At 42.8% G+C, this 26,128-nt stretch overlaps 1 protein-coding gene across 3 annotated transcripts; it reads left to right on the forward strand.

Moving 5' to 3' along the window:
- Positions 1–545: 545 nt before the first annotated feature.
- otud7a (OTU deubiquitinase 7A) lies at positions 546–17,385 on the forward strand (the record flags this gene model as incomplete). 3 transcript variants are annotated; one of them, XM_079223176.1, is made up of 11 exons in its annotated part: positions 546–633; positions 2,905–3,090; positions 3,204–3,422; positions 5,228–5,329; positions 5,835–5,962; positions 6,604–6,716; positions 8,081–8,208; positions 8,289–8,513; positions 14,090–14,240; positions 15,441–15,525; positions 15,832–17,385. In XM_079223176.1, the coding sequence occupies exons 1-11, from the start codon at positions 549–551 to the stop codon at positions 17,383–17,385; spliced, it is 2,976 nt and encodes a 991-aa protein (XP_079079302.1). In that variant the 5' UTR covers positions 546–548. The 3 variants fall into 3 exon arrangements, with proteins under 3 accessions (XP_079079302.1, XP_079079303.1, XP_079079304.1); XM_079223177.1 differs by having other exon boundaries at positions 8,289–8,438; positions 14,126–14,240; XM_079223178.1 differs by having other exon boundaries at positions 6,625–6,716; positions 8,289–8,438; positions 14,126–14,240.
- Positions 17,386–26,128: the final 8,743 nt, after the last annotated feature.

Below are 26,128 nucleotides of genomic sequence, written 5' to 3' on the forward strand. Positions count from 1 at the left end.
CTAAGTAACATCACACTGAATCACTTCACAAACCGTTGCTCGGCCTGCTTCCTTGCTGTGCAGCTCATGTGGTTCAAGATACTGGATCATACCCAGAAACCCTTGGTTGGCACTCAGTGGCAGGAAGAGGGTTAGTGTGGTTTTACGTCATGGGCGGCGGGCCAAAGGCTTTGGAGATAGGCAGGTGTGTCCTGGATACGATGCCTGGTCGTATTGTTGATATTACGCCTGTGCTGTTGGATTTGATGTTATGACTAGCAAGAGCTGGGAGGAGTTCTGGGAGTGGAGTGCTGTTCACAGTACTGTGTACTTCCAGCTTAAAGCATTACACATCAGTACAAGCAGGCCGAGACTGCTGGCTGGGATAAGAATCTGAAAGAGGGGCCGACCAGCTTCTGTTTTCTCACAGGGTGAGTGAGTGATTGGTTTTTAAAAGTGTGGCTGAAATGGATTGACTATAAAATGGTGTCTTTTTCCAGATGACAACGTGAAGGCTGGCGTCCACCAAGGCCACCGCTGCACCGTGGGCAGCGCACACACATGATCACATGACTCTGGACATGGACGCGGTCCTGTCAGACTTTGTTCGGTCCACGGGGGCAGAACCGGGTCTGGCAAGAGACCTGCTGGAAGGTAAGGGACTGAAATTGTCAAGCAAACCTATATGTATATATATATATATATATATATATATATATATATATATATATATATATATATATATATATATATATATATATATATATATATATATATATATATATTACTCAATATGTGGGAATTTGTGTTTTGATCAGCTGCTCCCTGTTGTGCTGCAGTTGAACTCAAGCAAACAGAGAGGGAAGAACAGAACAGAAGAGGAGAGGAAATGAGGGGAAAGGAAAAGAAAGGAAACAAAGGAGGGGAGGATAGGAGTGGGGCCTATAACAGTGAGCCAGCTTGCTGATTTAGAGGCCAGTGTGACGGTTTTACGAGTGCACTCCCCAGGGAGAGCTTTGTGCCCATTCATTGGAACTCATTGAGGAGCAGAGGGCTACTGGCACTTGTATAGCTTACATACAAGTCCACTTTGGGGGGGGAAGCAGCAGAGGAAAAGTGCACACGGCAACTGAAAGCCGCTTGGCGGTCAGTTGAATCGGCTTTCTTGAGACAGTCAATTGAGGTTTGGGTTTGTATTTCCATTTTTTGCAGCAATTTCGACTCTTTCGATCTGGTCAAACTGCAGTGAAGAAATGCTGAACTCTTAATTTAGATCCAGTTTTGTCTACTTTACAGGAATAAAAGCATGCTCCACACAAATCAGACTTCCATTAGCGAATGAAATCCTTGTAGAGTGCATCCTGGAATTTTTTTTGGTCTCTGCATGTTTATTATGCAGCTGGTGTCTAGTCTGATAAAAGAATTAAAGTGTTGGGCGTCTGTCTCTCCCTCCCCTTCAGTAATTTTTTTCTGATTCTGCTTTGGCACAAAGCCACAGGGACACTAACAAGACACCAAACAAGACACAGCACTCAAACGAGACAGACGCGGGCCTGGATGTCCTATTTCAGTATCGCGCCTGCAGCTTCTCTCTGGTGTTAGCTTAGCTCTCCAGACCTGCATCAATCAGCTGTGACCCGCTGGTCAGGATGTGTGTGAGGAGAAGAAATATGACAGCGCGACATGTGGTGCTTCCCCCTAGAGGCTGGTTTATGTACTGAAGCATTTGTTTGGACCTTTGTGGATACATGTATTGACAACCAAGACATTTTCTCTGTCCTGGGGGGAGGGTTTTACATTTTCAGAAAAGGAAAAAGAGTTAACAAACTAATAGCGGAGATTTTGTTTCATTAAAGAAATCAGATAGTTAGTAAAGCTTGCTCATAAGGATCTACTTCTATTGCCCTCAAATCCTCATATGCTCCTATTCAATGAGAAAAAAGGAGTTCAGTGAAGCTGCTGTGTTTCTAATAGATTGGGATGATGCATGTTCACACTGCAGATGAATTAATCAGTGCTTCTTTTGCTGACGACAGCCATTAAAAAGGAAAGAGCTGAAACAATGCTTTCCATGCCACAGTAATAGTAGGCTAATGTAGAAGCATTTAAAGAACATGCATTAGGTGCTGGGTGGCTATGTTGCTGGACGTTAAGTTGTATTCCTGGATCTATGCAGCTCAATAAACCAGTTTAGCATTGATCGACGTGAGAGGCAGTGTTTAGTGGCGCCGGGTTTCATGTTCAGACTGTCGAGAATCGTCATGTCTGGAAGTGAGGAAGAAGACAACTTCCTCTGGGTCTCTTACAAAGGGAGTCCATTAATGGATCCTGTCTCAGAATGTTTGCAATTGTTGGCATTTGTGTGAGTTGTATAGACTGTTTTGCAGAAAGTTTCTGTGGCATCATGGGAAGGGACACAGTTTTATAATAAGACTGAGGCTCGACTTGTTTCTCTCAAACCCGGAAGGGATCTCTATTAGACAACTCTCTCTCTGTGTGTGTGTGTGTGTGTGTGTGTGTGTGTGTGTGTGTGTGTGTGTGTGTGTGTGTGTCCATCCCTCCCTCCTGCACAACAGGATATTGCTGTCACTCCGTTAAATGATCTGTTTCTCCTCAGCGTCTTCATTGTTGTGACACCACCAAACCTCAATCTCTAGTTATTCTTCTTATGATGCAGCATGTTTAATCAGACTGTATGGATGTGCTCCATATATATTGTTATATACCAATATTGTTGGGGAATTAATCCAAATTTGTTTATTTAAAAAAGCAGTCTAATTGTTCACAAATTCAGGATATCCTTCACTGAATATTCAAAACAATATCAATATGATACTGTTCAATAATCGTACACAATATTTGTTCTTGATATTTGTAATCAATGTTGATGTGCAATCAACCAGACCTTTTGTTTGTGTCTCGCAGGTAAAAATTGGGACCTCAGTGCTGCTCTGAATGATTACGAGGAGCTCAGGCAGGTCCACACTGCCAACCTGCCGCAGGTCTTCAACGAGGGCCGCTACTACAAGCAGCCAGAGACACGTGACACGCCCAGCCATGTCAGCAAGATCGACAGGCCATGTGCCCAGAAGCAGGAGGATAATGCACAAGGTACGAGGGCTCCCTCAACGCCATATTGCCACCACCAATGACCCCTACCAGTTTTGTCTTTCTTCACTTGCTTCCCACTCATCCATACAATTTGCGCTTCTTCTCCCCTCTAGAGAAGCGTCTGTCCCGCGGGATCTCCCACGCCAGCTCTGCTATCGTCTCGCTGGCGCGGCTGCAGGTGGCCAATGACTGTACCAACGAGCAGTTTCCTCTTGAGATGCCCATCTACACATTCCAGCTACCAGATCTCAGCGTGTACAGCGAGGATTTCAGGAGCTTCATAGAGAGAGACCTGATCGAGCAGTCCACCATGATGGCTCTGGAGCAGGCCGGTGAGTCCTACAGGATATAATATAAGACAATATATTCTGGTACAGGGCTTTTCCTACTACTGATATGCAATATGTAACTGAATCTTATGCATTTCCACATGTTCTTGGTTTAGATTACACTGAAATGCAGGAGGCACACAAAGCAGTAGCAATGAGAAAATACCATTGAAAGTCAGTAATGTAGAGATACAGAGCGGCAGCGTCTGGAAGCGAGACGACAACAACTAATTCAAAGCATCCAGGATCCCAAAGGATTCATCTCCCAGCTTAAGTTTTAAAATAACGGAGAGAAACTAGTTAGTGAACTTTCAAATCTTTCTGTAGATTTTCTCACTGAGACTTCACAGATTGTAGAGTCTTTCTCATCTAATTCTGTCCAAAAAGAATATCTGGACAATTAAATATATTGACCTTCACATTTCTGTATTTCATAAACAAATGAATAAGATAGAATCTGTCTAATATTGTGTATACATTTTCAACTGTCGAACCAGAAAATCTGATCTCATGTGATAAGTGAAGGATTTAGCCTCCTTTTATGGCTGGTTGAATATCAACCAGCACATTAATCATTCTTGGATACATCATTAAACAAACAGTGTACTAATAGTAATAGTAATCCAAGTTTCAAGAAAAATTAACTTCATATCCAACATGTAAAAAAATGGAGAAATGTTAAACATCTGCATTTCGAGCCCATTCCACACTGAGGGGTAAATCATTCAGAGCTTCTTCGGTGTTTACTGTTGTTAAATAAATGATGCAGTCAGATCACCCCAGGCTCCGGGCGATGAGGCTTCCTGCAGTAAAGCAGTGTGCCGTGCCCAGGGCTGTGAAGCGGTCGTCTCTCCCTCAGGGCGGTGATGGAGCAGAAACTGGAGATACTGTAAAAGTCAGGCTGAGGAGGAAGATACTTGAGAAGGACTTCTGGGTATTTGAGGGTGTCGGAAAAGCATATGGCGCGTGCTAATCATTGCCTTCAAAGTTCAGCTAATGAAGCTAATTATGCTTGTTGGCTAATTGTCCTCATTGGGCCATCACTGGTACCTGCTCCAGTAGTGTGAGACTGGAGGTCATTCAATTTACAGTTCATCTGAGTAACGGGACTAACAGTTGTGACGGCTCCGGTAAATATTCATAGTACATTTCTGACATTTCTGACAGAATCTGAAAAGACCAATTTGACTAGAAACAGCCTAGAAAGCAGCAATTGAAAATCTTTCCACCAGAAGATGAATTACATATATCTGAAAATGACACTAATGACATGTTATTTCATTTGTATAAGTAAAGTACCCCATAATAATGTAATAAATAATTAAAAGAGAATGTGCTTTTTTTATGGATCTGAGACTCGTTTATTTATTTATTGTATTTCTCCTGCTTTATCTGAAATATACTTGTTATTAACCTAAACTTGTTGTATTTATATTTTTGATAAATAAGCATATTTCTGTTCAATCATTTGATTGCCTTTTTCATCACCTATGACCCCTGTTGCTTCCCCAGTCGCCCGTGGAATAAACATCTCTCTTGGAATTGCCTCTCCAAAATGTTTCTTTTTTTGTTATGTGCTACGACTTCTTTTTTGCACAATGTATTCTTCTCTTAGTGGAAATCCCTGTGAAGCCCATTTAGACATTATATTGGAAACGGACAAATACATTTTTGTGTGTGCTTTTCAATTTGAGTAACAAAAAGAGAACATTGACTTGAACATGGATTGAAACTAAATGTGTTCGCTCCTTTCTGTTCCTCAGTTTTGTGCAGAATTCAAGGTCTTATAATGTCGTACGTGTGTGCAGGTCGTCTGAACTGGTGGTCCACCATGTGCACTAGCTGTAAGAAGCTGCTTCCTCTGGCCACCACGGGGGACGGGAACTGCCTTCTGCATGCTGCCTCTTTAGGTGAGATGCTCATGTACACCCGAGTATATCTAACACATGATTTTACCATATCATCCATAACAACTGTGCAAGACGGTGTCTAATAACAGTGTCAGTGCTGCGTCACAGCTGCTGAATCAAGAGGAGAGAGTAAGAAAGCAGGATTGGATGTAAGGAAGGGAAGGAGATAACTGACCTATACATTGCAGGAAACTGTCAGCTGCAGGGTTCAGAGGGTTGACAGTTTATTCAGGTCTGTGCCGAAGGAGATTGTTGACTTCCCAGTGTGAGGACTGCTGAAGCATGAGCTGTCAATGTTAGAGGTGCCAGAGCTAATGCAATTTCCACTGACAGTCAGACAACTAAGGCCCTTTAAAGAATGATTAAAGACATTTTTAGACAGGAAGTTAAAGAGCTTGGGGTTTTCTCAGAATGATTATATATCGCTTGGTGCAATGACTGTGTCATTCTTTTATGTCCTCAATCTTAACATGCAGTAACGATGTCTTGCATCTGTGTCAATCAGGGATGTGGGGCTTCCATGACAGAGACCTGATGCTGAGGAAGTCCCTGTATACCATGATGAAGAGCGGAGCGGAGAGAGACGCTCTGAAGAGGAGGTGGAGGTGGCAGCAAACCCAACAGAACAAGGAGGTTGGAAGAGTAAATGCACCACAACCACTTTAACGAACGATGCATTAATAAATCCATAAGCGCAAGTAAAGGGATGAGCCACATGTAACCTCTGGTATTACGCGCTGATTTTAGCCTCCTTTCTGAGTCGCACATTTTGATTTTTGCTGCGAGGAAAATAGTCTTTTGATGATACCAAGTGTGCATTAGTAGTGTGTTAATACTGTCAAATCCTCTGCACTTCCTCTCCGTTCTTGATGTTCATGGATTAAAGTATTTGCCAATCTATTAGAAAAATTGTGTCACCAAAGATAGCTCATGCAAAGAAGTAGTCCAGATGCTCATATTTAAAAAAAAATGCCTGGGGCGTCCTGGTGGCCCACTGATCTAAGACGCATCCCATGTAAATGCAGCATCCTGGTTTGTTGCATGTCATCCACCTTTCTCTAATTACCCATAATCCTTTTCTCTTTCTTTCATCAAACCATCCAGGAACAGCAAAAATATGACAAAAATGACCCCACATGTGTTGATGCATACAGCTTCTGGAGAAAACATTGTCGATGAATTATGATGAATAATGACAGTAATATTGTGTGGGTGAACATCAGCCCGTGCTTATTAGAATGTCTGTGTGTGTGTGTGTGTGTGTGTTGGTGCAGTCGGGGCTGGTGTACACTGAGGAGGAGTGGGAGAGAGAGTGGAACGAGCTGCTAAAGTTGGCCTCCAGTGAGCCTCGCACTCACCTCAGCAAAAATGGCAACACCAGTGGAGGGTAAGCGGTTTGACTCATATTTATCAGCATTTTACTCCCAAGACACAATGCATGTTGCATTCCTTGAACCAGGATCCAGCAATGTTTTCTCTGTAGTCATTGTATAAGATTGAGAATGGACCAAAACAGGTCAACCGTAGTGAGTTGCACAGCTCTCGTCCCACATCACACATTACACTCTCCTGCTGTGTTTTAATGGCTTGCACGTTGAAACACTGCAGGAGGCCCACAATTAAAACAAAAGTGACCTTCTCACTAAGATGGATTTGTCAGGGAAACTCATTGTTCCCACTTGCACTGTTGCTCTTTAAAATTGATTTGATTTTAATAGCATTGTTGAAGCTGCAGTGTGAGACTGTGCCATCTACTGGCTGCCATCAGTATTAATCATTTGATCATTTGTCGCCTCCTCCCCACCCATTGCATAAACAAGTGTAAGAGTGGGTTTATCATAGGCTACAGAGGCAAATTGGAAGCTAACTCTAGTTTCCTCCTCCTACGCACAGAAACCTTGTGGTTTGTCTCTTGTTTCCATTTTCACTGAAATCATCATACATACTCTCTTATGTACACGATGGGCATAGCCGCTATTTTGGTGGAGAAAAAACAACTATGATGGAAATAAAAAACTCACCAAGGTGTCTGTTGTTGATTGGAATGTCATTTACTTACATTAAATGTGATTTCGGCAGGTTGTGGTTGTCTCGGTGCTGACTTAAAAGATGAATGTAAAAACCATGCAAAGACTCTTTCCGTGCGTCTGCAGCATCTGAAAACAATGAAATAACTCTGTTAATTAGCTGACCTCGGCAGCGTTGACTCGTCCAGTACAAAGCCCTCTATCACTGAAAATATCCCACAATTACTAATTTACTCTGGCGGTTTTAACCACTCATTGAGTTAGACTGTAATACAGTAATCAGGTCAGGTGCGTTTGATGGTCCTAGTGTGAGATGAGCCCCTAAATAGGATGAGTGGGATTCACATATTAAGAGGCTCTTTATTAGAGTGAATTTGGCAGCGTGGCTGTTTGTGCGGCTGGCAACTTAATTGTTGCACATCCTCTGGTCCCCTGGTGGTTGCATGCCTGATAGCTCTGCCTCTGCTTTTTCTCTCGGTCTCACCCTCCCTCCCTCTTTATTTCTCCCACCCATTAATTCAAACTCATGTACAAACAGATGGATCTTCGTACAAATCTGTTAAAGGTAGCCAGAGGGCAAAATGGATCAGGTTAGATCACGCAGGCACATGATTTGCACGGACATTAACTGATTTGGCAGATCACTCAATTCCAAGTCAGGAAATTGTCATAGTATCCCATGATCCCACTGTGTTACAAGGTGGTTGTTGTTGTTTTTCTGCAGGGTGGATAACTCTGAGGATCCGGTCTATGAGAGTCTGGAGGAGTTCCATGTGTTTGTGCTGGCCCACGTGTTACGCAGGCCAATTGTAGTGGTGGCTGACACGATGCTCAGAGACTCAGGAGGAGAAGGTAGCCTGACTGCATCTTGCGTTGATCTTCTACAATACAATAGGATAAGCAATGTACTGACACTAGATGTGGTGTTCCAGCGTTTGCTCCCATCCCGTTTGGAGGGCTCTATCTGCCTCTGGAGGTTCCTCCGAGCCGCTGTCACTGCTCCCCTCTGGTCCTTGCCTACGATCAGGCTCACTTCTCCGCACTAGTGTCCATGGAGCAGAGAGACCAGCAGCGAGAGCAAGGTAAGCAACTGTGCATCATCACAAAACCACTGACCATTTTGACGGAAAAATCTGGCGACGTACGCAGATTGGGATGTGGGATATAAACCTTTTCTTGACCTCCTGTTCTCAAAAATCCCAAGTGCCATCTGCTGTAATGTGCATTAGTTAGGCAGTCTCTGATTTACCTTTAAGTGGGTAGATTGCAAGAATGAGGGCGAGTGGTCTGCTTGGAAAAGTGAATAATGTATGAAGCAGCATTCTAATTACCTGTGATCCATTATTAAAGCAGGCCAGTTGACAGCAGCAACCAGGGAGAGGCCAACATGGGTGGGAAGTGGAAAGCAGGCCACTTCTTCTGACTTACTGAGCTCTTATCAAATCAATTAATTGTATGTTATTGTGTGTCCACATTTCTCTCTCAGAGGTCACTGCTTGAATTGAGATTGTTTCAGTAGGTGTGTCTGTTTACAGTTTGCCTCTTTCACAGGGGTCTGTGATGTGGAGCATACTGATGCTGTTATGTCGTGGCGAGGGGGTGTTGATTTTCCATTTTATTTGAGTGACTCTTGTTGTGCTCCCACTCCGGATGTGTTGCTTATTTCCGAGGTCTGAGTAATCTTCACATGGAGTTCCTTTAATTGACAAATAGAGTGGATCTCCTTGACAACCAGTCTTAGTAGTCACGGCACTCTTCTAGATCTGACTCAGCGGGTGGAACTCACTTGTCACTTGCGTGGGGTGCCGGCCAACTACGTCCCTCTGCCTCTTCTTTTCCCTCTCAAACACAGATACACTTATGTAAACTGTTCCTTTCTCCATCTCGACGTCTTCCTCTTTCTCTTGTGCTTTTCTGAGCATGTAAGTTTCCTATTCTCGCCATGTAAACACCAACCTAGTTATTAAGTCTGGGTATGTCCACTGCAGACAGACGTGATTAATAACCTGCAACCCCCTACCCTGAAATAATTCCCTGTAATGCCAGCAGCAGATCAAAGGCAGTCTAGTACACAGCACATAACTATTCAGTACACCCACCTTTTATTTGGGCGGAGGGAGTTCTCTTTTTGTCCACCAGATGGTGCATTTGTCAAACGAACCGGCTGTAGCTTGATCACTACACTACTGCATGACTCTACTTTTTCATTTTGGTACACTGTGTCCTGTGATAGGATCTGAGTGTGTTCTGTCTGCGTTCTCTCTCTCCAAGATGTTATGAAAACATTTGTACGCATAGCTTGTATGTCATGTGATGAATCATTTTACGCAGCAATGATACAAATCTATGCTGCTCCTGGCATGTTTTCTTGCATTTGTTTTGTATGTAAGAGGTTTAGTTAGAATTTTTGTACATGATATTATAAGTTATGTGTGTTTCTGATTTTTAAGAAATTGTACAATGCTGGCTTATATCGCAGAACAAATGCCAGACAGACAAGCAGAGGGTCAGACAGACAGACAGACAGACAGACAGACAGACAGACCTAATCTTCCACTGCCAATTAGGACGGAGCAGCGCCAGCCGGCCCCTAAGCCCTCACCACATCACCACATATGGGCAGGGTCCCGGACTGGGGCCTCAACAAACCGATCCTCTCTGCTTACAGTCAGGCCAGTGTGTGGACGTCTCAGGTAGAGAGGGTTGGTCTCAGTTTCCCCCGGCACAGTGAAGAGCATCCGAGAGGCCGTTGGCCCTGTGTGTGTTCAGGTGCCAGAGCCTGGGTTATAATACTGGCTCTTTCTTCAGCCGTCTGTATGGAAGTTTAGAACGAAGCCCCCCTCAGTAACCCGATTCTAAATCCCACTGACACATCACACTACTGACCCTTTTATGGCACGGCTGCTAAGGCTATATTGATGGTGGATAGTGAAAAACAAAACAAAAGGGAGGGGTGTCTAAAGTCAGAGATTTATTTCTAGGGATTTATTCAATTTGTCTCCCTCTGGGCACATCCCAACAGCACAGTCACATGTTTTCTTCTGAGTAGGGCAGTCAGGTGAACCCAGAGCTTTCTATGTGTTTTTTTTTTTTTATCAACCCACAGCTCACCTGCTGTGTGATAATGACTAGCACCTCAGTAGACGTCGTTGGCAATGTCTTTTATCAGCATGTTTGTGCTCCTGTGGTTAAACGATGTATGAGTGGAACTGGACCTCTATAAAACGGTGGAGCTATTTCAAGCTCTGGTCCCAGTACCAAAACACTTCCAGGTTTTCTTTGGCATCCCATCATCAACCCCCTAACACCAACTTAAATGAAGTAAATGGTCGTCTTTTACACAAAGACCACCTACATAACAGTGCAGTGTAACCATCCAGCTCTGGCCAGGTTCTACTTCTCTATCTATTAAAGACACCCAGTGTGTTTCTCCTCATGCAGTCGGCGTGATTAAATAAATATGGCAGCCAGAATTCAAAAGCTATTTGTTGTGGTTTTATATGTTACTTCAAATGTGACGCTCTTGTAATTACCACCATGGTTCCGCTGTTAAAATATGTGGCAAAAAAAAGCTCAGGCTTGTTTATATGCATGGCTGCTGTTTTGTCTGCTGAATTGGGCCCTTTTTAAATCTGCAACTGTGCAGATTCACCAAAGTCAAGGATTCAAATTTGTGCGTTTTCCAGACAGTACAAATTGTTCTTGAATTGCAAACAGATGAGACATTGGCTCAGTGTTCCTGCTGTGAATAAAAGCTTATAATGGGTGAGTTTGTCCTCTGAAGAGAGTAAAAGAGGAGAGAATCATCTCTCTTTCTTCTCTATGACACTTGCAAGGCATGATGTACTTATTCATGTTAATTTTGTGCGAGGTAAAAAAAAATCAAATCCTGCTGAAAAAGGTTATCTACCTCATGTCCAACAGCTGTTTCCTCATAGGTTACACCCAAGTCCCCCTCTGAATCAAAGATGCAAACTGAGCAAGGTGAGGCAGACTGGCAGCTATGTTGCTGAGTCCACTGCTCGCATACCGCGGAGGGCTATGATGTCATCCATGCATAAGCTATGGGAATCGGTCATTCAAGGACAACAAAACAAGGCTGCCAACAGGGATAGTAAATACATTACAGCACACTTTAGTCCCCCAGAGCTCAATTGGCAGTGTTGAATCTCTGAATCTGGACCGAGCCCAAGTGGGAACAACAGCACACACAGCAGTTTGGAATGGCGTGAAAGGAGGACAGCTGCATCGTGGGAGCCAGGACGCCACCTCACGGACCTCCGCTGCCTGCTGCATGACCCTTACTGGGAACTGAGTGGGAGCTGGTTAACTGCCTTCGGTCTGTCTGTGTGTGTTTGTGATTGTGACCGAATTTTTCTGGGCAAGTGTTCTAGGAAAGACCCTTTAAGAAAACCACTTTTTTCCTCCCAGTGTTCATTGCTTCCATACCACTGCTCTCATTACTCTCTGTGGCTACAGGCATTAGTCATGCTTTTTTTTTGGAAGATGGTATAAAATGCATTGCAATTTACAGGTTTGAAGCAAAGGCAACCTTGACATTAAGGACAGGTCTGTGGACAAGTCTACTTTGTCAGCACTGCTATTAGTGATGTATTTACTCAGCTGTTGGAATTTGTTTGCTTAGCAACTAATGGTGTCAGATACAAATAAGTGATAATGTTTGCAGTGTTAAGTTTGCAAGCATGGGAGTGGCCGCACTAATTCCGTTTCAAAAACGTAAGGCATCATCACTATGCATGTACAAACACTTTTTTGACACGTCACGGTTAATAGTGTACTTTGCACCTATGCACAGACACTCGAGAAGAGACCCAAGAGGGAAAGAGTGAGTGTTTGACCTGCAGTTTCATCAGGGACACGGGAGGGGCCGTCGCATGAAGCCTGCAGAGGAGAGCAGCCCATTGGCAGTGGAAGAATTGATCAGGCAGGGAGGAGACTGTATCTTCCATCTGGGGCTGACAGTGAAGGCTGGAATGTCCTCTGCCTGAACAGCCTGCCTCTCTCTGCTGTCATGTGGACAACAGACCCGACCGCAGGCAGCCCGAGGAGAGCTGTCATGTGGGCTAGTGGGGTCTAGCTAGTCCTTCTCACATTATTGTTTTGAAAAGCAGCCGTGCCCTCACACACAAACACACTGTGCACATAATATGAGCACGCCTCCCACGAGAGGAAGCCCGGGTGGGTGTCTGTTTTATGTGCTCGGTCCAGTGATTAATGTTAAAAACATCTTCCTGCTTGTAAGTCGATCATATCAGCAGGGTATGAATGACATTATTTCAACACATGAATGACATTATTTCAACACTACATTCTGTACTCCTGTGTCTGATTGCGCTCTCTTACTAAGCTAAATCATCACGTACAGCCCTGAACAACTGCAGAGCTACTCTGTTCAATGTAAATCGTAGCAGCAGTCATCATGCCAACCTCAGACTATCAAATCCTTTAGTTTAGCTAAGGGATGGTTTAAGTTGGTCACAACTTGGGTCCTATTTTGGTAGTTTTGGCCATCACTCCTTCTGTTAATGATAACACTGTATGCATCTCTAAAAAGAAAACACACAAGGCAGACACCTAGGTTAGTTCAATTTATGTGGAAGAGAAAACAAAGACAAATGGTCAAATTTTGACCCAAGCTGTGTGTTCTAAATTCATCACAGTTTACAAACTGACTTCCTACTTCAACTTTGACTGAAAAATACTTCCCATTTCAAAGGCTTTTTTTCCCTTTCCCCCATTGGACTTTGCTGGAGCAATGTCACTGTGTTCCCTGATATCAGTATTATCTCTCGAGATCACACCGTTATCATTGCAGATAGTAAAGATACCTTTGAAAATAGGACCCAATTTGAGAATTAATAATTCATTCTTGACCTTACTTGTCAAAGCAGTCTCACCAAAAGGTCAATTTAGTAAGCTTTCAATAATTAAGCTTTCAATTGTATCACATGATCTTCCTCAGTGGATGGAGTTGTAAATTTGTTGTAAATGTTCAAATTTCCAATTTGTTTGAGGACTTTAAAGACATCCCATCCATGTTGGTTCAAAGGTTTGGATCAAAAACTAAACAATCGTTTAGATGTTCTACAGATGTTGGTGTAGATGTTCAAGTATGTAAAGGTTAGCATTTATACTCACTATAAGCTAAACTATTTATACTAATGCTACTGTTTTGATTATTTACTATTTATTTTATTTTATTATGTTTATTTATTTAAATGTCAAGGATTGCTCCGTTGTGTTGAAAATGCAAAATAAAAAGTAAAAAAAACTAAACAATCCAACCGTGGAAAGAAAACAGCTACAGCTACAACCCAAATTGTAAACCTGAGTTTTCCCTCCTCGTGGGAAAAAGTAGATAGAGTAGTTACACTTGACCAGAGAGGCCAGTACAATATCATAGAACCGGGATAGGGACCAGTCTGTGTATTAGAGGAGCAACCAATAGAAGTTAAAGCTGGTGACCGAGGCCTTTCGGAGTCTGGATGAGTCGGCGTGAGTGACACTCATTGGTCACGCTTAATTCTGACTAACAAATGGATGTCAGATAGAATGGAACCACAGTATACTTTTCCCCATGCTGACGGGCATCTGGAATAATTAACATGGCATTATACGAGTGTGTCATTATGGTGTCACTCTAGTTCTGAAACCATGGTGGCCTTGGGAGAGAATGGGTGGTGTGCAACGTAGACTCTGGTGGTAAAGCTAGACCAAACTAACCTTCTGATAATCTCCTCTCTTCCAGCTGTTATCCCTCTGACGGACTCGGAGCACAAGCTGTTGGCACTCCATTTTGCCGTGGACCCTGGCAGGGACTGGGAGTGGGGGAGGGACGACAATGATAATACCAAGCTAGCCAAGTAAGTCCTGTATAGCATATCGCAGGGTGTTGATGCTTATCAACAAAGCACACAGTGGCGCTGACTACGAAAGTCCCACGAAGGGTGAGAAACTGCAGGCCAAGGCAGTTCTGTTAGTCTACCCACAGGGCTGTATGTGGGGGATTTAACTCTCATTATGCTCTCCGAGCTCAGGTCACTTTAAAGAGTGAGCAGAGAGAGAACAAATTGTGAGATACGTCAGTCATCCATAGGGTTTCCCAGGAATGGCCTCACTAAAGCACACACGCTGAGTTTACCAAAGCGTTTATGTAAGGGTGTCTGTTTCACATTCCTGCCAGTCAGGGGTTCAGCTTATCATTTAAAGGAACAGTTTACCCCAAAATCAAAAATACATATTCATCCTCTCACCTGTGGTGGCATTTATCAAATCCGATCGTCTTGCTATGCGTTGCCTACTTTTGGAGATAGTGCCGTAGAGATTTTCGCCCACTTTCGGATATATTGGGACTATGTCACTCGGCTTGTGGTGCTCAAAGTGGCAAAAAATAAATTTGGAAAAACTGCGGCAATGTCTCTTTCCAAACATCATGACCCAGTTGCTCAAGATAATCCACAGACCTTGTTTCATGTCGGAACTATTTTCTCTGTCAACCAAACTACACCTGCCAACCGTAATCCCTTGCTTCAGGAAGGGTGCGTCTATAATCGATACTGCTAGCTTACCTAGCACCAATGAGCAAGGTAATGTTACAGCTCAGCCGAGGAGGACGCCATTAAAGGTTACATCTCATCCATGAGTAGATGCACACTTCATTTTGCACACTGATACCGTTGGCGGCTGTAGATCATGGGTCTACGGATTAGAGTGACCAGGTCATGTTTCTGGAGAGAGATAGTGCTGCTCTCAAATGACTTGTTTTGGCACTTTGAGCACCACAAGCTGAGTGTCCCATAGTTACATTATATTGGAGAGAAGGCAGACATCTCTACAGCCAATATCTCCAAAACTATATAGATTGAACTGTCCCTTTTTAAGAAGCTCCATAATGTACAATGCATATATACATGAAAAAAGTGTTCAAGGCTTTGATAACACCTCTTTATATTACCCTTAATGCGTTGTAAGCATTTATAGTTTATTCTAATTCAATACTTCCTAAAAATGTCATACTGTGTTCTATCACTGCTTGTTGTTAATTGACACATGTTCTCCCACAGTCTCATCTTGTCTCTTGAGGCCAAACTCAACCTGCTGCACAACTACATGAATGTAACATGGATCCGAATTCCATCTGAAACAAGGGTAACTTTTTCTCACACGTGTTTGTGATTCGTCACGGTTAATTTTGCCCAAGAGAGACTTTAGATTCCAGATGTTTTTGAAACCACATACTGATCATTCAATCAGTTGTATTTACTGTCAGAATGCAATAATCCCAAGAATTCACATATTTGTATCCTAAATTACCAGAAGTACTTTTTAAATATTTTTCGGGGAATTTGTCTGGAATAGATCACGAGTCCCTGAGAAATTTCTCTGAGACCTCATTGCTATTGCTATGTTCTGTGTTTAATTCATTGCGGTATGTGTTTGTGTATTTCTGTGCAGGCTCCCCTAGCTCAGCCAGAGTCTCCCACAGCCTCTGCAGGTGAGGATGTCCAGTCTCTAGCTGAGTCAATGGACTCTGACCGTGAGTCTGTCGGCAGCAACTCTAACGTCAACAACGGCAAGCCCAGCAAGGAGAAGGACAAAGACAAGCAGCGCAAGGACAAAGACAAGAGCCGGGCTGATTCTGTAGCCAACAAACTAGGTAGCTTCAGCAAAACCTTGGGAATCAAGCTGAAGAAGAACATGGGAGGTCTGGGTGGCCTTGTGCACGGAAAAATGAACAAATCTAACTCTGGCTCAGGTCGTAGTGGGGAGAATGGAGGGGAAAAGACGAAGAAAAAGGAGTCTAAGACAACCAAAGGGAGCAAGGAGGAGTCGGGCCAGTCAGCCAGCTCCACTTCCTCTGAGAAGGCCACCAGTCCATCCCCTACAGACAGAGACGGGCCCTCCAGCTCCTCCCCCCCCGGGAGACAGGACAGTGCAGCGAGAGACAAGACCCTGGAAAACTGGAAATACAGCACCGATGTTAAGCTCAGCCTCAACATCCTGCGGGCTGCCATGCAGGGGGAGCGTAAATTCATTTTTGCAGGCCTCCTGCTTACCAGCCATCGACACCAGTTCCACGAGGAGATGATCAGCTACTACCTGACCAACGCCCAGGAGCGATTCAGCCAGGAGCAGGATCAGAAGAGGAAGGAGGCCGAGAAGAAGCCGCCTGCCAGTAATGAGGTGGCCGTGAAGAAGCCGGAGCATGAGAGTGTCTTCCAGAGGGAGAGATCGGACAGCTCGCCACCGGAGAGCTGCTCTCCTGTCCTGCCCCATCACACCTACAACCACAACTCCCAGCCCCCACTGGGTCTCAAGATGCAGGGCAGGAACAGTCCCACTCCTGCAGCCCCTCTCATCTCTGTCCCAGTCCCTCCTCTCACCCCGCCGATAGCCTCCCACCATGTCCCCCACTCAGCCCCAGCGCCTGCGCCTTACTCCTCCCCCAGTATTGGTGCTAAGAGACTTGGGACCGTTCCTGTGTCTGCCCACTACAGCCATACACCGCCCATCCAGCGGCACAGCGTGATTCACTTACAAGATGTCAACATACAATCCTCCATCTTCCAAGATGACCCCTATAAGCCTGTGGTGGGCACCCTAAAGACATGCGCCACCTACCCCCAGCAGAACCGCACACTCTCATCCCAGAGTTACAGCCCTGCTCGCCTGTCTGGGGTCCGCACTGTTAACACCATAGAGACCATGTCCTACAACATGCCTGGCGAACACAAGTCCCACACCTACACCAATGGATTCAATGCGGGGGACATTCAGGACTGCTTGGAGTTTGCTGATGAGGACAACTCGTCTCACACCTGGCTCAACCAAGAGAAAACCAAAGGGCGGAGCACTGGAAGCCCTTTGTACTGCTTTCAGCAGCGCCGCTGCAAGAGGGAGAACTGCTCCTTCTACGGCCGGTCAGAGACAGACAACTACTGCTCCTACTGCTTCAGAGAGGAGCTGAAACGCAGGGAGAGGGAGAGCAAAGTGCAGAGGCCTGCATAGCCATCACAGCCACTTCAGCCACTCGTCAGCAAGGCCACAGGAGACTTGAGGGAACGACACCATCTGCACTCTGCATTTAGAATAATATGATGGCAAACATTTTCTTATTTTGTGGAAGAATGCTCTTGTATTCCTGTCACCCCTCCCTTGTTAGTAAAGATTATTACTTTATGATGGGGAAAGCAGAACTTGAAACAGTGAGCAGCTTTGGCCAGAAATTGTGCTGTTTTGTTTTAGTTTTATTTTTGTCTCATTGAAGTTAGTCTTTTACTTGTTTTAGAGTAAAAGTCATCTCTCTGTGATGTACGTTTCTGTATGTGAGGGAAAGTTCTTTATTTTTTAAAGTACAAAAATATTTGCATCTCATCAGGAGGGAACATTTTAGCTCTTTTAATCAGTTTGAATGCAATACCTCTGCTTGGTTGTTCAAAAATTTGTAGTTGTTTTGCAATCAAAAGAAATTCAATGGGAGATTAATATTAGACTTTAAAGCAATAAATTGGTGATTTTTGCTACACCCTCTCCCAATTTTGTCTATGCACCAATAATATAGTTACTGTAGGTTGACTGTGTCTTGTAAATTGTAAAGGATTGTCACGGTGTGCTTTTGTAAACAAATTTGAACTACAGGAATTAAAATGTGTAAGCATTATAGATTGTAATGTTGGATTAGGATGAAAATGTAAATCTCATTTGTTAAGTGTACCTTTGTCTTTGCCACAGTACAAGGGTTTCCTGTGTCAGAATTGGACTGAAGATAATGTGTAAGATATCATTTCACATTTGTACCCGAAGTCGACCTCCTTAAGACCACAAGCACTGCCAAACTGGCTTCCTTAAAAAGATTACAATTCAAATTTTTCAAAATGTTTTCTGTGGCAAACACCGAACAATGTGCATAGGACGAATTGCTTCTAAAATATGCAGTGTTTATGGTGTGTTTCTGAGTCGCCTGTTAACTACTCTATTCGGTTAATGTATTAGATGAGAAGAATTGTGGGTAGTAAGAGCAGGCTGATGCGTATTTGTCTGAAGTGTGATTTACGTGTCTCTTCCCCTCTACACAAACAACACAATGTGCAATCATGCTATTAGCACTATGTGGTGACCTGCAGTATAGATGTGTCACCGGTCCAGTGTGAGACTGTCTGCTCTTCTTCCATATCTAGAGGCCATCAAAAGAAGCACCTGCTGCTAAGAGCACCTCAAGCCTTTGTGATCATCAGTGCTTTAACCAATCAGTGGGTTTGTAAAACCCCGGGCCTCCAAGTGCTTTCTGCTCATTCGACATGACTACTGTAAAGACGCAGTGTTTGTGTTGCTGTTTGTTCTGGTGATGCTTGGATAATGTACCATGCTGTCCTTACCTAAGTGTGTCCTGGCCAAGGATGTCCACTGCTCCCTGGGTTTGCTTCTGTCTCTCCTGTACACACTGCAGTGTTGCTCCTCTCTGTTTCTATGTGACAAGTTCATGGACTCTCACCATGTTAGGACTGTAAGATATGATTTTGTATTCCTTTAAGAGTTTTACACTACTTTAAATTATTAATTTGCACATTAGGTACAAATGTAAATATGAAAAAAAATAGTTTATTGTTACAAACATGGTGTGTCTGCGTCTTTTTTGTTTTTCCTCAAGGAGTTTTTCTATCAGGAAATCTAGAGTATATATTTAATTTTTAGGCTGTGGATTTTTTTAATATCAATATTCAATTAAGTTATAATGGAGATCATGTTGTTTAGCTTTCTCTTGATCCACATATGCTACAATACACTGTTTTTGCTATCTATTTGCTTTCATCCTCTTTTCTTTTTTCTAGTGAGGCCTAAAAGCAAATTATTACTGGTTAAAAAACTGTGTTACCAGAACTAATCAAAATGTTATATGATTATGTTGTTTTACACAACCATCACTGAGGATATGCATTTGAATTGTCACACTTTTTCCTGAAAAGTATAATATATATCATGATCCAAATTTAGCAACATCCTTAAAGGGGTTCTCCACTTTTAACATTGCACTGCCATAATGTTGGTGGACTTGTGAGAGACACTTAAAAAAAGAATTGTCAAAATTGATGTAACGGAGACCAAAATATGCAGATTTTTTTTTTTGGGGGGGGGGGGGGGGAAATGTGTGTCAAACTCCAAACAGACTGGATCCTACAATTCCTAGTTTCACAGTTTGATTTAACAGTTTCTGTTATAAAACATTTCTGGTCATTATACAACTGCAAAGAACACTGCAGTGCCCTTCAAGAGGCTATTTGACTTTCTAGAATAGGAACCTTTCGACGGAACCTCTGCATTATAGGAACAGGATAATTCATCTTGCTCTTTGAATGAGTCAAACAAAACCGAGGGGGATATTTCCACCAAGATTCTTCGAGGTTACAGCGTTGAGATTCTTGGGAGTGAACAGACAAGTAGGGCAGCACTCCAGCCATGGAGCTCTAACTCTGCTTCCTTCCTCCAGAGATGCCCTGACATTGGCATTAGGGTCGACGCCACGCAGTGAAAGAGGCTTTTGAAAAGCGGCAGAAAATCACCAAGCGCATTCATGTGAGAGTGTCCTCCAACCCTGCCAGGGTTAAATCTGGTGATGGCCTGCTGCATGTGCGCAAATGTCACACATCAAGACAAATGGTATCAAACACTACATAAAAATTACTTGGAACAAATTCAAAGAGATGGTTAATTATGTATTTACCTTTGTAGATTTGTATGGGGGAATTTAATTACAGCTTAATTAAATCTTCAAATGCCGAGAAAAGCATCTTGTAGGAATAACAGAGTGAAAAGGGATTCATTCTATGACAAAAAAACTGTGACCAAAGGCGTCCAGTCAAATTATCACCATTGGATATACATGGTTAAGTAAATATAGTGTCTTTAGGGTTGTTTTGTACATTTCTAGCTTGCAGCATGGCTCTAGTGACTTCAGTGTCAGTCAGTCAATCAGTTGCTTTCACTTACCTGGTGAAATATTTCAACATCTGTCAAGCATTGGCACAACATCTTGTGCAAACCATGGTTCCCAGAGGATGTATTCTGCATACCTTGGTGATCCTCTGACTTTTTCTCCAGCCATTTGTGGTGTCTACAACAACAATTGGATGGATTGCCATGAAATTTGATACAGACAATATTTTCAAATTTGTAAAAATGTTTGCGTTCCCCTAACTTTACCTCCTCGTAACTCGTTTTGGTTTATGAATGAAACTAATAACATTCCCATCAGCCTCAGCTGTACTTGTGTGCAGTGCTAATTAGCAAGTGTTAGTATGTGTAAATGCTCTGCTAAGCTGATGAACAAGGTCAACATTTTAAAATGTTAGCATTGAACTCAAAGAAACACTGTGCCAAAGCCTCACAAAGCCTCTGGCATGGCTGCACACTGTACGGTCTTGTTCAACCATAATGCACTAAGCAATGCAATAAGTCTCGGCAGAGTAACAAATCTGTCAGAACTCCGATTGCAAATGAGCTCATGAGGGTTTAAAAAGAAAATATTTTTCAATAAAAAAAGTACGGGTAAAATTAGCCTTTGCTTTTTCAAGAATCCACAGTCTGTATGGGAGCAGCTGGCTGAGTTGGTGGAGTGAGAGTGAGGAGGTTGAGCTCAGTGGGCAGTAGCCTTTAATATGTGGGATGAATTGCATACTTCTGACTGAGATATAGTCTCATGACTGGGCTGCTAGAGACAACAATGTGGGGTAGACTCAAGACTTCTCCAACTGTATCCCCATGCTTTAAGTCACATCTGTGGACACTACGGCTGCTAATAATATGCAATGACTTGTTCAGTTTTGAAGATGAATTACATCTCCACGTGATGTCTAATGTTAGTCACACAATGGCACATGAGGGGCTCTTTCTTACCAGCAATGTATCCCAGAGCTCTAGAATCCTGCGTCCTCGATAACAAGTACTGAATGAGACAGAGTACATTGTCTTCTTTCTTGGATCCCCTTTTCTCAGAATTCCCTTTGAATTTGCATGAGGGACCTCCCTTTGCTTTTCAAAGCAACAAAGAGCTCTATCAGGCATACAGCAGTTGCTTGGCAGGCCTCTCATCCTCTCAACACAGCCTCCATGTTTTGTTAAATTCACTCAACCCGTTTTAAACTAAAACCCTGGTGTTTTAGTTTAAAAATATAGTGATTCTGAATTGCCTATTATTTTCCTTTCAGATGCATCTGTCTCCTTCCTCACATCATAGGAACCCATTAGAGGCCTTAGTGCAACACAATTGTTCATAAATATTGATTTTTTTTTTAATGGTAAGCAGTTGTCCCATTAAGATGGTGAAAATAAAACGTGGGAATATGAATAGAATATTTGGATCCTCTTTGCACAATTCATTTTTTTTGTATATTGTAAGGCTTTAGTGTTTTAGGCAGGTTGATGCCTCCGCTGCAGCCAACCCCCCCCCCACTTTCATAGCTAAGCCTTGTTCTCAGCCAGTGCCAGCCTCCAATATCTGAGCTCATCCCACCCGCTCTGCAGCATCTAGCGCCAGCCACGCCGTGCACTGCACTCGAGAGTGGGTGGCATCACATGGCCCCTCAGCCTGCCTTCTGGGGCTTGGCATGGAGGAAGAGGGACGCACACACACACACACACACACACACACACACACACACACACACACACAGGCCTCTGTGTGATTAAGACCACTACTGCTACTGCTGCACTGCTGACCACATCTCGCCCTCCCTTTTCTGTGGATTAATTCCAGTGAGTCTCGAAGTCAGTGATGCCCACACACCTCAGTGGAGCATAGACCCTTTCCAGCCCACAATGCCTCCCACGCTCTCGACTTTGAGCGTGTCTAGGTTGGGTGCACCAATCAGCAGCGGGTAACACCACCCACCCACCACCTCATCCTCATCTTCCGTCTCTCTCACAGGATGTACTGTGCTTTCCCTTCGACAATGCATTTGCTTGAGGTTTTCGCCGTACTGTAAATCACTGAGTTTATTCTGCGTGCAAAATTTCACCTGGAGAATGTGTGCTCGGGAGTTGATAATTCAAAGGAAAGGTGTGACTGAAGAGATAAATCAGTCAAACTGAAACCACCTCCGCCCCCACATCCTGGTTGCAGGGTGATACCTGCCGAGATGTGCCGGCACTGCCCATAAAACTGTGTGTACTTTGCTTTTCTGCAGCACTATAACTCACTACAAAGGAGGAAATGTGTCATCCTGAGAATAAACACGTGATTGAAAGACATGCAACACAGAAAGTGCCTCACCCACACAACCACCAAAACCTGAGATCTTCCTTGTAATACAGCAAGATACGTGTGAATGAGCTCAGTCAGTGGTCTGCTGAGGGGCCAGAGGCTCCACTTTCACACAGAAGAAAGATACCGGTACATTTTGAAGCCCATGTTGACAACATCCAAAACTTAAAACAATCAAGAAAATGAGGTAAATATAAACACAAAACGAACTATGCATAAGTCCCTCATGTTGCCACACAAATATGAAAAACAAGCTCTGGGAACATGCCGGCTGTGATGGCACACCAAGTTGTGTGGTGGTGCCAGGGGTGGCAGCTTGTCTGTGTGTGTAGCGTGGTGTGCTGGTAGTTCCAACCTGTCTGGAGACAGGAGGTGTACAGATTGAGCATGGAGAACACCAGGCTCCTCGTCAAGAATTGTAATGGCTTCGTTTTTCCCTAGCTTCCTGTCTCGTTCCACATCGCATGATTCATCATGGAGCAGGAGACGACACACCTGCAGTCTCTGCATGGTGTTGGTGGGCACACTTGGCTTGAGGGAGGGATAAATACATGTTGGCGGGAATTTTGCAGAGCAGCACATGCAGATGGAGTGTGAAGCTGCTTTTTTTGTGTCACACAGGTTTAAAAGTGCACTTTGCTCAGTGGGAAGCTTCAATTGGTAGTGAATTATCCATTCCTCTATATTTGCAAGTGCACGATATACAGGAAACCTCACACAAATGACTATCTGGCCTGAAACACAATGGGGAAGGAAGGAGTCCCTAGCATTTGGTGCCTCGCCCATTGTTGATAACTCCGCAGTTACAGTAAATATTTGCATGGGTGAACTGAGGGAACACGGTGTACTTCCTGTTGCAAGAATACTATTGAAGCGCTCGGCACACTTGTGAGGAAAGTCTGTCTAACTGAGTAATATCATATCACTCCACCCGTTTATACAGCTCTCTGTTGTAACTCTTGTAACTGTTTAAAATATTTCCGCTTATATACAAGGAACTTCTTTCGGTGAGGTCTGATATTTGACACACTCTAAAATTACAATGTTACATTCATAAGCAACGAAATGCACTCGACAGCTTGTTGTGTTAGATTATGCAATTGACATAACTGTGTCAGTTACATGACTTAAAGGAATAGTTTGACATTTTGGGATTCACTTTCTTGCTGAGAATTAGATGGGAACATTGATACCACTTTCTTATCTGAAGGGTAAGTATACCGTTAAGGCTATAGCTGGTTATCTTAGCATAAAGGACTGGAAACAGGGGGAAACAGCTTGCATGGCTCTGTCCAAAGCCAGATTTAGCCAACTAAATCTGCCTCCCAGTAGCTCTGAAGTTCACCAATTAATATTTTGTATCTCATTTGTATAGTTCATACAAAATGCTTAAATGACTCTGATATTAGCCTATCTTAGCATTTATCATTATCACAAAAGTTAAGCAAACTTCACTGTGGCACTGAAACAGAAAAGGAAACATTTTAGCTGCTTATTTTATGAATTTATTTCCAAATGTAAACTTCACTATATCATGCATACAAGTTATGACAACATACATTATTCAACAATCTGTTATTTTTCATATTTGCATAGGACATGGTCACAATATATTGTCTAACATGTAGAAAATAATGCCATAAAAAGGTACAGCAGAGCAGCTAAGACCAGCACATTAAATGTGTATTGAATCCAAGGAACTGTACAACTGTAATACTTGAATGTAGTGATTTTGGTTTGCTGAGAGAGAAAAAACAAAATGACACCTGAAGGTTAGAGTGAGGTCATAAGAAAATGTACTGGCCATAGCTGAGTCGAGAGTTATTTACAGATTAGATTATACTGGTGCTGAAAGGGGAAGCAGCACCATGGAGTCACTACAACAGGCAACTGATGGTGATGGGCAGAGGACAAACACACAGAGGTATCAAGAGAGCAACATTACACTGAGGAGGTACACTGAGGACAAACAGGTACAGGAAACCCAACCAAAAGGCTGGTGGGTGGCTCTCTCTTTGTAATTAAAGGGAGGTCATTCACAGCACTGGGTGCTGCATAACCTGGAACAGAATAGTCAGTTAAGGGCAAAAATATTCAAAGCTCGAGCAAGAAAGTTTTTTTTGTCAGCATGCATTTCTAGAGTAAAGAGAAAATGCCGCACAGTGTCAGTTTGGGCAGTCAAGCAAGACCACATGGTCAGTGAAGGGTACAGACAGATGTGGCCTGCATGTTCCTACTCACTCCGTCTCCTTTGTTTCTCATCTTTTTACTCAGTCAGAATTAGTTTGCTCGTAAGATTTAATAGGTTTTTGTTCATTCAAGTGATTTTTAAAAAGAAAGAAAAAAAAGAAAAAAAAAGTTGTTTATTTGAGATGTAGAAAAAGGTCCATATCAAGCACAACATCCATTGATCAACACATATAAAGCTGAACCCAAATGTCCAAACTGAGTTGGGTTCAAAGTTACTGCCACATTCATCTTTCCCTTCATAGCCTTTGGTAACAACTTGTAACTGTGGAGCCTTTGATGAGCTGCAAGAACTCAAAGCTCCTTCTCCCTCTGAAGAACCACTCTCTCCTATCATGGCGGCCTCTTAAAACATTACTCCCCGAGCATCGGGGCTTAGTCACAAGTCTTTTGTCTTTTAAATATTACATATTATAATACTTAACTAAAATATTGCATGTATGTTGTTCATTCAAATTGGCTTAGCCTACAGAGCCTGCAGAGTAGGAAGGAGAGATTCACCCTGGGAAATGTTGACAATGAGAAACGTACCTTGTGCACAACTCACAATGTGTAAAACCTCACAGTCAAGACAGACTTTGATTCTTAAACCTACAAAAATGCATCGGGTCCATGAAAGCAGCACATTTATAGCAAATGCAATTTTCAATCCTTTGGAATGGTTGGGCGTTCATCATCATTAAGATTGTTTTTGTCAAAAAAATACCTGCAATAAGCCATTACACATTGCTAGAATATTGTACAGCAAAAAAAAAACAAAAGTACATATTAAATAACAAGAACCAAATGAAAACAAAGCTACACAATCAAAATGTTTACATAAAGCAGAAAATAATTATTTAACTTAGAGCACTTGCATATCAAATATGCAGAGTTGCTTCTTTAAATCCTGTACATTACATAAAAACATATCACACTTTATAAAACTGTACACATTTGTTAAATGTCTGATAGTAGCTAGATTTTTTACCCTCACCTCTTGTATCTTTATGAAGTTACCATTATAGTTTTGGCACACATTTGCATCGAACATGCTTGCACACTGAGACCAGTCATGAAGATGGGACGATCTGATCAGTGATATATTCATGTAATTAATATGATTTTTAAAAATAAGATTCATGTTAGTTCTTTACATAGTAGGCAGCAACCAATTAATTATAATATAATTTTACAATTAGCAGAGACACATATTAACTGGTACACCGTAAGCATCTTGTAGAAACCTTGTATTTCCATTTTGTTGTT

The sequence above is a fragment of the Taurulus bubalis genome (assembly GCF_910589615.1).
Source record: "Taurulus bubalis genome assembly, chromosome: 9".
Taxonomy (NCBI): domain Eukaryota; kingdom Metazoa; phylum Chordata; class Actinopteri; order Perciformes; family Cottidae; genus Taurulus; species Taurulus bubalis.